Consider the following 12977-nt stretch of genomic DNA (forward strand, 5'->3'; position numbering starts at 1 on the left):
ACCAGAATGTGGGGTACGCCACTTTCAAACATTCCCCCATATTTTAAAAAGCAATGGACAGAATGGTATAAACAGCTTGTGTCTAAAAAGACTGTTGGAGAAGCAGAGTTGAAGTGGGGGTGGGTAATGACGGGGCGGAAATTATGTCCCAAGCCAAGCACTCTTGGTGTTGTTAATGCCTTGCCAAGACCACAGAGGCCAACGGGAAGTAGTCTCCCCTGCCACAGAAGACCATCACAGAGCACCAGGCCTGAGTAACACAAGCTGTTCGTGTCGTGAACCATAACACTGAAGCCCAGATTGAGCAAATGCAGGAAATGAGTTCCACCCACAGAATTTCTACACTTTAATTAAGTAGAAGGGAGTTTAGTTATCCGGCTGCTCAGAACTTTGGGCAAACTTTCTTGCATCCAGCACTAAGTCAAAGCACTTACCATTGTGTCGGCTTTGTGCCTCAACCTTTTGGCCTCGTTTAAGTGAAATTCCACTGGATGTTGTCTGAAGTGAGACACAAGACAGAATGGGATTTTTCAGTTTTTTTTTTAAAAAAGTAAATGAAATACTAGTTTTGAAAAATGTACGTGCTTTTGCTCTGCACAGGTTGAATTAGTCAAACCTCTTAAAGTGCATTAATGAACTCAGATCTTTTACATCAAAGAAACTACCTACTTGCCTAACACTTGTCAAGACATAGAGAGAGATCTTTATGTGTGATGTCTCCATGCTTCTCCAACTAAAAGGCTCCCTGCATTCAATAAACTAGCATGAGGGAGAGAACAATGCTAAACATCTCTCCTCAGAATGCTATTTTTATACGTGCAATGATTTAAAAACAAAACCGGGAGTAGAGGCACTTAAAAATGCAACCCATGTTCCTGAATTTTCAGGAGATACACTACAGGGTTCTAATACCTTAATATGCCATAGTTTCAGTCATGCTTCCTTGCTTGAAATACAAGAGACAAAGGATACACAGCACCCTCTTGGTTCTAATTCTGACTGTTGCTATCATATACACCCTTTGAAAATTTAGACTACATCAGAAGCTGTAAAAATAGATTGAGGGGTCCATGTGTACAAGCCATATGAGGGGAAAGTTTGAATGGAGAAGCAAAATGACATCTATCTGGACTTAGGTGGGGTAGGGGAGACTTTAAAAAAATATTTTTTTTTTTTGTTTCAGAGAATGGCAGGCTAGGTGGTTGACAAGAGAAGAAAACAAGGAAGGTAAAACGAGAGCTCAAAAGCGAACTTAACCAGAAAGGAACAGAAACTGCATTCTTACTTGTGCGGCTTGCCCTGAGGTTTGGTTGGCTTGGAGGTACCATTTGGCAAAGAAGGCACTGGGAAAGGATTTGGAACATCATCTGCAGATCTCTGAGAAATCAAAGAGGAAAAGGCATCAAGTAAGTTATGTACTCAGAAAAAGATAGCCACGTCAAAACTTTTCCTTTCCAAGATGAGCATGCATTTATTTGCTCCAGGACATCTCTTTTCACTGCATTTTTCAACAGAGCATGATGAGGAAACTTGGCTTCTGACTAGAAATGTTCCAACAGGCTGAATATTTTCTAGAGGGTGGAAAAGAATAAGTCACGGACTCTCTCCCCAACCCCTTTGATTCAAAAGCCCCAAGTGAGCATGAACTTGCATCTAGTGTTAGGAAGTAATATGGCTGCTGCTCACCCACATGATGGGTGAACTGTCGGAATCCCCACTCAGCCAAGCTGATAAAGCTCATCTTCCGGCCGAGCCTTCGGAATCGTCCTCCAACAATAATTAAGGACCTGAGCCTCTGATAAGGCTCCAAGGTACATTCCCCCATTCAGCAGAGTTTCCAGCAGCATGCAGAAGTGATGAGATTCATGGCTACATGCTATGCTTTATTTCTAAGCTACGCAGACAGCAAAGAAATATACATCCTCTCTCTATGAAAGCAGAGAGCAACTGAAACAAAGGAACAGGAAAACCAGTATGTCACATCCGTCTCCCTTCTCCCGTGAGACTTCCAACAGCCTGGACTGTCTCTGGAATGTAAACAGACCCTTGTGACTCTAAGCAGCTGCTCAGTGGCAAAACAGAAACTAACATGAACAGCCTGCTGAATTTTTTTTCAGCTGGATGCAGGTGACAGCAGTTCTTAAGGCTACTCTCAGAGAGGTCTGAAAAATGTGGTTCTGAAGGTTAGCTAGTAGAAATGCCCCTTGTTTCTAAAGCAGCGAAACATTTAACTTAACATTTGCGAACAACAAACAAACTCAAATAACCGATTGATCAGTTGATCAATAACACACCGCTACAACAAATTCAGACCCTCCCATTTGGGAGCAGGGTTTAAGGGTTTATTTTCTTCACTGCTCTTCCTTGCCGTATGTGTAATTGGCATGCATATTGGAAAAGAACTATGAAGAAATCTGTTTTAAAAAGTGAAAGACAAGAACGATGGCCTCAGTTTCAACACTATTTGAAGCCAAATTGCACAGCAATGGTTCTGCCTCTCCAGTTGTACTTCCTGACAGAAGGGAACAGTCATGAAAACAGAAAGAAACCTCTGCTGGATCAGGCCAAGGTTTTAGCTAGTCCAGCACTGTCCCAAGAGGAGCAAGCTAGATGCCTCTGGAAACCGCACAAGCAGGGATTGAAAACATCAATCCTACCCTTCTTTTGGCTGCTAGATGCTATTACAAGGTACAACGCATTGAAACATGGATATTCTATTTATTTATCATGGTCAACAGCCACAGACAGACCCCCTCCCCCAATGAATCTATGCCATGCTTTATAAAAAGCCATTTTAGGTGGTGGCCATTATCATAACTTGGAGCAATGAATTCCATAAATGGATTATGTACCAACTTTGGATTGGTATACAAGCTACAATCTTTCCTAGATCAGGATAACTTTGCTACAACTCCTCATTCATTATTTGATTACTGTATTTTGAGCTATGCGGTACAAGGCTTTGGTACACTTTAAGTGAAAAGTGGTATTTAAATCTTTTAAAATATATTATATATATAATAAAGAAGTGTAATAATATGTGTGATACCAAGGAGTGAACCTGCAACACGATGAATGTATTTTTAAACACTTCAGTATTATTCATTTATTATTAAATTTATATACCACCTGTCACAACAGGGTGGTTTATAGTATAAGTAACATCAACCTGCTTGCTCCACCTACCCCCCCCCCAGGGGAGAAAGAGGCACAAATAAACTAGGCAGAAAATGTTAAATGGGAAACTCACTGAAAAGAGGAAAGTATATACAGTAGGGGCAGTTCCCAGACTGACAGCTCTTGCACCAAACAGTTATTAATAGTAGGGGCTGCTTGGGAGACTGGAGCAAGCCGTAAAATGCCCCCCAAATAAGTATTTGAAACCTTCTCCCCTGAGCAGCTCAAGGTCAAGCACTGTAAGGAAGAGGTCATCATCAAAGGCTCCAATTGCGAATTTGTCATTGACACCTACTTTGTTGCTTTTTGAGCTTTCGGAAGGCTTCCCCTCCAGTTTCCTGTGCTTGGAGGATGAAGAATCCTTGTGGCTTTCCTTGCTCTTGGCAGTGCTGATACTGAGACCAGGAGGCTGGCTGCAGGCACCGCTTTCATTCTTTGGCCTCTTCTGGGCCATCTTGGCTGGTTTCTGTGCAGGAGACAACGGTGGTGGCGGTGGTGGAGGTGGCAGCGGCGGCAGTGGCATCTCTTGTCTTTGTGTCTCTACTGATGGCTTTGAAATCCTGGAGAGGGCAAGTCAAATCAGTTTTAAGCCATATGGCTTATTGTAAAGCCTTCATTGGTGGAAGGGGAAACACAGGGGCTCTGTTTATTTAGTGGGAGATGCTGCAAAACAGACAGCTGAAAAGACTTCATCAAGAGCAGTGGGGAGGGGGAATTAGGGACTTTCTGGCAATTCATTTGCACATTAACCATCTGCAGAAGCCAAACATGTATCCAGAATAACACACCCTTGGGCTTTGTCTCTAAAGCAGAACTGAAGCTAAGGATCCGATTAAATGTAGCTGCTGGGAGACATAACAATTTGGTCCCCACAATGTCTGAGGTCCAAAGAGCTACTTTCAGGTGGACCCAGAAGTTTGGGCAAACTACTAGGTTTTTTTTAATTTTTGCTTTGAATGTCCGGGACAAATGTGGAAGAACTTAAGAAGCTATCCTCCCATTTCAAAAGTGGTTTGCCATCATAGGAACATGGCTGTTGTTCAAAGCCCCCCTGCAGATGCAGAAGCATTTATTATTAGTATTATTATTAGTCTGTGCAGGGAAACATTTGGCTTTTAAACAAAATACTTTTGAAGACTCTGTCAAAAGGACTCCCAGTGTCCTTCTTGAACCCTTTCAGATCCATGGCTTAAGTCACAGTAAGTCATTTTGTGTACACTGAAGATAGATTTCGTTTGTGATCTCTGCACTACACAGGGTCAGAAACTGGGGCAGCGACTCACAGTTGCAATGCTAAGAATTCTCTCAGCCAGACTGAAAAGTGACCACAATGCAGTCCTTTTATAGCACAACAAGCAAGTTTCAAACAAAAGACACTCAGAGGTACCACCTGTTCCTATTTTCCTTCTGCTCAAGATTGCAATCACCCTGCATACATATTTATCTATAGAATCCTGCCAATTACTTTAGGATTAAGTAAGACAATGGATTGGCAAAGAACGTTAAAATATTGTCAGAATGCAAAATGATTATTCGTAGGAGTGCAACGATAGTAAGAACATCCGGCACAATGTGCTCTTTTAAGATTCAAAGGATTTATTGTTGCAGATTCTAGTATGGCCACCAGAATTTTTGTATCTTTAACTACTATTTATTTGGTGCACTTATATGCTGCTTTTCTTCCATGGAACTCAATGCAGAATGCATGGCACTCCTGCCCAAGATTTCACCCCCAAAACAATCCTATGAGGTAGTTTGAGCTAAGAGATAGTGGCTAACCCAATATGTATTCTGAGCAAGGATCTGAACCTGGGTTCCCGCAGTCCTAACACCCTAACCGCTACATAGCACTGGTCCTCCGTGAAACTGCAATATTCATAATACTTTGTTTTTCAAAGTCCAGTACCAGGCCTGGATATGTTTTATAGGCAGAACTTGGAACGTGAAGCTGTATCACACATGCTCAAATCTAACACTCAAGACTAGCTCTTTGGAGATTACCTTGGTTTAATTCAGTGTTTCTCAAAGTTGGGTCCCCAGCTGTTGTTGGACTACAATTTCCATCATCTCTGACCACTGGTCCTGCTAGCTAGGGATGATAGCAGTTGTAGTCCAAAATCAGCTAGGGACCTACACCTTGTGGCTGGCTAATTCCACAGTTCCACAACACTTTGCAGAACTATGTTGCAATGTAGACCAAAAACCTCTTGATAGTCTGTGGCCTGGTTCAAAAGTAATGCAAAACCATGATTTCCTCCTGCTAGAACAGGCTGTGGCAAACCCTTCCCTTCTCCATGCACTAACAGAGGAAGTTCAGAGCTTCCCATTTTCTGTCCCCCACCATATTTGAATGTGGGAAACTGTGGTTTGTTCCAACCAGGTCCAAAACATGATTTCAGGGCCCTTTTCCTTTTAAACGAATGAAAAACTGCAATTCGAAATGAGATCTAAGTTCGAGAAACAATGGTTTGATTTATTCTTTATGTAAAAACATGCTGCATCCTCATCACAATTCATTATGCCCCCGATCCAAATATGCACATGTGCATATGCATCCATGTGCATCAGCCAGGGCTGCAGGAACACTGCCTCAGTAAGATATTTCCACATGTTACCAAGCGTTGTTCTGTAGGCGAAAGGGCAGGACTCCCTGTTCTAAGCACCCAAACTGCAACAACTAAATTGCCTGAGCTCTTCCCCTTCTGGCGAGAATTAAGAACACACAGATCCCAGGCCGCATCAGGGTTTAGGGATTTGGTGCCCGAAGCCTGGGAAATTTTATAAAGTTTTAAAAATAAGTGTCCTTACCAGCAAGCCTTGGGATCTACTAGGTGCCTCAGATTTAATCTAAGGGGAAAGAACAGTTTGAACAAACGCAGCACTGATAACAAAGCAAATATTTGCTAACTGTTTCGTAACATGAATATTAAACAATGCCGTGTATGGGGGTTTCTGGATATTGCCAGCACAGTCCTAACAGCCTTTAGTGGTGCAAGTAGTAGAAAAGGTTAGACTCCTACAACTGAGACAGTCACAGCCACAATAGCCATGCTGTAGACTTAGGCCATTCTTTAGCCAAAACAATGATTTATTTATTTTTTAAGCTGAAAGCACAAAAAGGGAGCCACTGCCCCCCCACTTATTTACACGAGAACTTCATACTCACTTGTTTTTACTGGAGTCTTTGTGACCTGACAACGGGGGTGATTTGGTTTCTCTATCCATCTTGACTTTTTTCTGATCGCTTCTCAGAGAATCTTCCTGCTGATAAAAGGACAAATGCAGAACGGTATTATTATTACTGTTGTTGCTTACTGGATTCCTTACCTGCATTTCAAATGGTCTCAGGCCAGGTGTCAATAACATAAAACACAGTGTTAAAATCAGTCAGCATTGTTGCTGTTTTTCCAGCTAACAGCAAGTGGCCTGGGCGGCTGGATCAGATAAGGAGCCACAGGCTTGCATCCATGGTTTCCCATGCAGCTAAGATATAAGCACAGTGGAAGGGTGCTTCTATGTACATAGTTTTCCCAAGCTGCAGGAGGGCCTAAATGCACAAGAGAAAGAAGCTACTGGAGGCCTGTGGACAAAATCTGTTCCCCAAGTAGCCTGGCTGATCCCCAAGTAGCTCTGCCACCCTCCATCACCCCTTCCTATTATGCATGGACACAGGAAAAGGGCTCTTCTAACATATTTGGATGAGGTTTGTACAGCAAGAGAGGATTCGACGAGGCACTTGCCTTCTTCTATATCACAGCTGTTGAGTTCCTCCACGCATGAGCAAGGAAAAGAAGAAGAAGAGTTTGGACTTGATATCCTGCCTTTCACTCCCCTTAAGGAGTCTCAAAGCGGCTAACATTCTCCTTTCCCTTCCTCCCCCATAACAAACACTCTGTGAGGTGAGTGGGGCTGAGAGACTTCAGAGAAGTGTGACTGGCCCAAGGTCACCCAGCAGCTGCATGTGGAGGAGCGGGGAAGCGAACCCGGTTCACCAGATTACGAGTCCACCGCGCCTAACCACCACACCACGCTGGTCAAAAACAGCTGAGGGGCCTAAAAGGAGAAATTGACCCAAGCCTTCATTGCTGTTCACACTGTCACTGAGGTGAGGAGGTTAAAGACCTGTCCCCCCAGCCCTCAAGCTTCAGGGGTAGTGAATTAATCGACAATAATCTTTCAGCCCTTCCGTTCTTGCTCTTCAGTTGAAAATGTGGCTGGTGGGGGTGTTAACTGCTTGCTAGAAAGTGTTATATTTATAGAGATGAATGTGACTGACTTCATATTGCTCCCCCACAAAAAGTTGCCAATCATTAATCAGCATGTGACATGCTGATTTCAAAATGTAATCCTAGTTAGCTAATTTAACAACATCTAGCAGGACTGGAATTTCCATTCTTCTTTCTTATTTGGGGGTAGGGGGTGGGCTTGGGGAACCGACTGATTTACTCAGCGGTCCAAGCAAGAGAGAAATCTCTACCTCAGCAAGACCAAAGGAAGCCATGTATACAGGATTTTTTCCCTGACCTTGGATGATTCAGATAAGGCTGCCTTTTAAGCCTGTTCAATAGATATAAAATTCCTGGTGAGTATGAATTAAACTGAGACTGCAACACAAAAATTCCTTCTGGTCAAGTCACTGATAGCCAGTGGCGTAGCGTGGGGGGTGCAGGGGGGGCTGGCTGCACCGGGCACAACATCTGGGGGTTAGGGGGCGCAAATCCACGGGTTAGGGGGCGCAAATCCATGGGTTAGGGGGCGCAAATCCACGGGTTAGGGGGCGCAAATTACTTGCCTTGCCCCGGGTGCTGACAACCCACGCTACGCCACTGCTGATAGCAGCTGATTGTACTTTTGTTTGCCAAAAGGGAAACACACACCAGAGAGTTAACCCCACGCGGATCCCCCCCGAAGCTATTTTAACAAGAATCAGATACACGTGAGGGGGGGTGGAGGAAGTTATCGAGACAACTTTTATACACAAATGCTTCCAGCAGAAAACCACCACCGTCCAAACCAAGGGAAAATCAGGATTAAGTTCAGAAAGAATGTACTATGCAAAGCAAAGCAAGTAAACCTTGGAATTGCATGATCTTAGCCACAAGACCGAGAAATGATTATTATAGCAACTACCAAGTGACTACTCTGAGTCACTGAGCTTGCTACTCAGTGACTATTTTTACCAGTCAGCTCACTACCCCAAGTCAATTGCTGCATCTAAAATTTTTTAATACAAATGAATAAAAGAAGGCAAAAAATATTAAAATATTAGCCATTATAACATTTTAAACCAGTGTGTCACGTCACTGCCCATTAATTAAATGGGCAAAATTTAATTTTCTTGCTTAGTTTTCTTGCATTTAAGAAAAAAGTATATGGATGTTAGGTAGCTAAGTTACTTGCTTGCCACTTTGATTACACCAACCCCTAATATTCTTTCTTTCTTTCTATCTATCTATCTATCTATCTATCTATCTATCTATCTATCTATCATCTATCTCTATCCATCCTTAAAAAAAGAAAATAACATCTACACAAAAAGTAATGTTGTTCTCTGGCCAGCTACCATTACGTAGGATATTCTACGTGTTACTGATTTAATTGTGTAAGGTTGTTTTAAGTTTCTGATTCGATCATCAATATTTTGTAGGGTATTCGGTTTTTATTTTGTACACAGTTTTTGAGATTGCAAGAGAAGCCAGGAGTCACATTTTAACGTCCCACAATTCTCCAGAGTGCACGGCAGGGCCCCCAGTTCATCCATCACATTAAACCATTAAACTGGTGCACGCTTTTTAGATATTATTTCCACAGCCAAGAACAAGCCTTGATTACTGCTTGCAGTTTGCATGCAGTGGTGCGGCTGCGGCAGCACCAACAACGGAGGAGAACCGTGCAAACTTTTGAGCATCGTGCACCAGCGCTCTCTATTTAATGTGGCATGCGAGCCAGGCTACTGTCACCCCAGGGGTTGCTGTGGAAAACTAAAATAGCAGGTTCACAGATGCAGCCAGCTGTCATGGTGGAGAGAGGGCAGCTGCTTTAGGATGTCTGGGCCTGATACTGATCCCTTTTCTAATCATCTCTATCATGGAATCTTCCGTTCTCTCCAACACTATATTGCTGAGCTGAGCTGAGCTGCCATTTTCATTGACCTCAAGACCTCCACGAATCACAGCCAGTACAAATCTCTCACACACAAATATAATGTGGTTAGTGGAGGTGATGTAGCACTGAATATATTATTCTGAACTGCTGAAAATACAGCTAAGAAGGGATGGATATTGTGCGTCCTATTTTTTATTTATTTATTTTTTAGCAAAGAAACAAACAGATAAATAAGGTAAAGGGACCCCTGACCATTAGGTCCAGTCGCGGATGACTCTGGGGTTGCGGCACTCATCTCGCTTTATTGGCAGAGGGAGCCGGCGTACAGCTCCCAGGTCATGTGGCCAGCATGACTAAGCCGCTTCTGGCGAACCAGAGCAGCGCATGGAAACGCCGTTTACCTTCCTGCCGGAGCGGTACCTATTTATCTACTTGCACTTTGTGCTTTCGAACTGCTAGGTTGGCAGGAGCAGGGACCGAGCAATGGGAGCTCACCCCATCGCAGGGATTCGAACCGCCGACCTTCTGATCAGCAAGCCCTAGGCTCTGTGGTTTAACCCACAGCGCCACCCGCGTCCCTCAAACAGATAAATAGCACGTGGTAAAATAAACACAAGGAATACTGAAGGGTTAAAATAAAAAGTACCAACTGCACAGGTCTCCCTCTCTCACCTTTCTCTTTTTGACAGACTTGCTTGGCGCATCGTCTTGTCTCCTCTTGTCTGCATCCTGCTTCTTCAAGCTGTGGCTCTCTCTGACCTCCAGTCTTTTGGGGCAGTCCCCCCCCTTCCGGGGCGGATGTGGGACCCGCGAGAGGAGAGCGAGCTCAATTTTAACCACAAGCGAGGGAGGGACCGGGCAGTCCCTCAAGGGCGACAGCAACTTCTTATCCCTGATAGGCAAGAGAAACTTGTCCTTGTCCTCTCTTACCACAACAGCTGGTTTCGTGCCGCTAGTTCTGCTGGTGGCGGGAACCCTGGGGCTCTGGCTCAAAGGGCTGAGGGGCAACAGCTCCAGGGCACTGCCAGCCGCACTGTCTTTTGCAGCACCCCGGTCCGAGAACAATTTAACAGTGGCCTGGTGCAAGCTCTTGTGCTTTTTCTTCTCGGCGGGCTCCGGCACTGCCAGCTTCAGTTCCTTCTTGTCGCCAAACTTCAGCCGCCCTTTCGTTTTCACCTTGGGCTTGTCTTTGGAAGACTGGTCCTTCGCCCCATACAGACCGGGCGGCTCACTCTCTACCGTCAGGCCTCGCTTCGGTTCCTCCGGTGCTGCGACTTTGCTGGACTTCCTGGGCTGCTTACTGCCCACAACCTGGTGGGAGTGGGGTTCCTCTGTGTGCACCGGAGACTTCTGGTAGCTGCGCTTGGTAGGGAGGTGTACCTCTTGAGCTGACCGAGGTGCTTTGCTGGCAGTTTTTGAGTGTCCATCTGTCGGCTGCGAGCATTCCCTTTTGCTGCTGCTGCCACTGCAAGTTTTCCCTTGCCCCTTGCCTTCCTGGAGACTCCCCCTGCTGCGGTCATCCTCAAGGAAATTCTCGGTGGGAGACACCGGCTGGTTCACCTTGATCAGCCAGTTGTTCAGCTGCCATCTGTTGGATGTCTGTGGATCGGGCTGTGGCGAAAAAGAAAAGAGAAACACCAGTCAGTTGTGCGCCCGACACAAGGCGCATTGCTTCATCTGCACCATACCTCTGAGGCCTATATTCTGAACTGAGCAAGGGTGGAAGGACCAGAAATGGTGGCTTTGCCCAAGAACGTAATTCTGATGTGAGCACCAGCACATGCCCGGGCAAAGAGCTTCACTCGGTCCTGTATACCTGAAGGAGCGTCTCCACCCCCTTCGTTCAGCCCTGACACTGAGGTCCAGCGCTGAGGGCCTTCTGGCGGTTCCCTCATTGTGAGAAGTGAGGTCACAGGGAACCAGACAGAGGGCCTTCTCGGTAGTGGCGCCCGCCCTGTGGAACGCCCTCCCTTCAGATGTGAAGGAAATAAGCAGCTATCCTATCTTTAAAAGACATCTTAAGGCAGCCTGTTTAGGGAAGTTTTTAATACTTAATGCTGTGTTGTTTTTAACACTTGATTGGAAGCCACCCAGAGTGGCTGGGGAAACTCAGCCAGATGGGCGGGGTATAAATAATAAATTATTATTAGTTACAGATAGGTAGCCGTGTTGGTCTGCCATAGTCAAAATAAAAAAATTCCTTCCAGTAGCACCTTAAAGACCAACTAAGTTAGTTGGTCTTTAAGGTGCTACTGGAAGGAATTATTTTAAATTATTATTAATTATAATTCCACATCCACCACCCAAATGGCTCTGCCTTTTCTTTATTGCTGTGCCATGTCTGGGCTATCTCCAAGGAAACCTGCCTGAGGTGGCTTCTCTTACTTACAAGGTGTGGGGCTTCAGGTGTAAGGGACTGTGGCGTTTGCCTCCTAGGTGGGTCATAAGGAAAGGGTTAAAATGAGTGTGATGTGATTGGTCAGTGGAAACTGATAGGGGGAGTTAGAATGGGAGCTGTGTGGAAGTCAGTTGAGAGTTGGGGGAATTGGAGAAGGAAGAGGGAGGATAGGTCTGTGGGTTGGTAGAGTTGTGTGGTGAGAGAGTGAGAGGAACTGTTAGGTGGAGTCAGATAGATAGTTGGGATAATCAGTTTGAAGTTGTTAGGAACATATAGGACAGTAAAGGAACTAAGATTAAGAAACCTTAACTGAAACCATAAGCTTGTTAATGCCTATAAAATAAACTTGATTATTTGGTAATGTTAACGACTGTCTGGACTCCGTGTGTACCCGAGAGAAACGGGTTGGTGGCAGCGAAGAAAGCAATCACAGTGGTGGCACAGGGTCAATAGACCGTCAAACATCTGGGGACCCTGTGTGATCGCCACAGGGTCTAAATGTGGTCCTCCAACCCACTGGGACCATACCCAGGCCAGGCTCCTCACCAGCTGTGCTCCACACCCTCAAGCCTCTTGGGATGGAGAGAGGTGCATGGAATGTAGCCCATTGTATATATTCAAATCCATTGAGCTCTGCCCCATTTGGCCCTGCCCACCTCTGTCAAGTGGGCCCCCATGAAGACAATTGCGCAAAATGTACAGAGTCACTCTATGGCCTGGTTCTCACTCAGATACCAAACCCGTCCCTTGTCTATACAGTGGTACCTCTAGATACGAACAGGATCTGTTCCGGAGCCCCGTTCGCATCTAGAGGTAAACATATCTCGTGATGGCACATCTGTGCACGCGCGCTTCGCTTTTTGCCGCTTCTGTGCATGCGCGTGACGTCATTTTGAGCGTCTGCACATGCGTAAGCGGCGTAACACGCTCTGTAACTTCTGGGTTGCTGCAGAGCGCAACTCGAACGCGCTCAACTCGAAGTGTATTTAACCCGAGGTATCACTGTACTGCTTCAGAGGGAAGGTAAATTCTAATGATTCCACGCTCCGCCATACAAAACCAGAAATAAAATCTCTGTGCGTAGAAAGCAGGCCTGTCAGAGAAAAGCCCACTTGTCCCAGACATGCTGATTTTCTATGCACAAGGGGTATTTACTTATTTTTATGGACAAGCATGCAGTCCTATGAGCCCTCATCTGCAGCCCAAAGTGGTGCAGCCCAGATACAGTGAAGAAAACCAGATGACTCTACAATCAAAACTGTAATCCAAATGGTATTTTGCTTCCCTCTCTGTTTCA

General features: G+C 45.1%; 2 protein-coding genes across 9 annotated transcripts in view; one reads left to right on the forward strand and one right to left on the reverse strand.

The window, feature by feature from the left end:
• The window catches only part of LOC308594306 (17-beta-hydroxysteroid dehydrogenase 13-like), a 166977-nt gene that overhangs the window by 68634 nt on the left and 85366 nt on the right, over nt 1-12977 (forward strand). The gene's annotated exons all lie outside the window — the stretch shown is intronic.
• Nucleotides 1-12977, reverse strand: part of AFF1 (ALF transcription elongation factor 1) — a 154374-nt gene that overhangs the window by 10465 nt on the left and 130932 nt on the right. For 5 of the 8 annotated variants that reach the window (XM_081206940.1, XM_081206943.1, XM_081206942.1 and 2 more), the window contains 6 exons: nt 9955-10893; nt 6344-6441; nt 5986-6024; nt 3473-3737; nt 1286-1377; nt 435-498 (listed from right to left, as the gene is read on the reverse strand). In XM_081206940.1, the coding sequence (XP_081063066.1) occupies nt 435-498; nt 1286-1377; nt 3473-3737; nt 5986-6024; nt 6344-6441; nt 9955-10893 (1497 nt within the window). The remainder of the gene's footprint in view (nt 1-434; nt 499-1285; nt 1378-3472; nt 3738-5985; nt 6025-6343; nt 6442-9954; nt 10894-12977) is intronic. The other 3 variants (XM_081206941.1, XM_081206945.1, XM_081206944.1) reach the window with 3 other exon arrangements.

This window comes from Podarcis bocagei, assembly GCF_964188305.1.
Source record: "Podarcis bocagei genome assembly, chromosome: 9".
NCBI classification, from domain to species: Eukaryota; Metazoa; Chordata; class Lepidosauria; order Squamata; family Lacertidae; genus Podarcis; species Podarcis bocagei.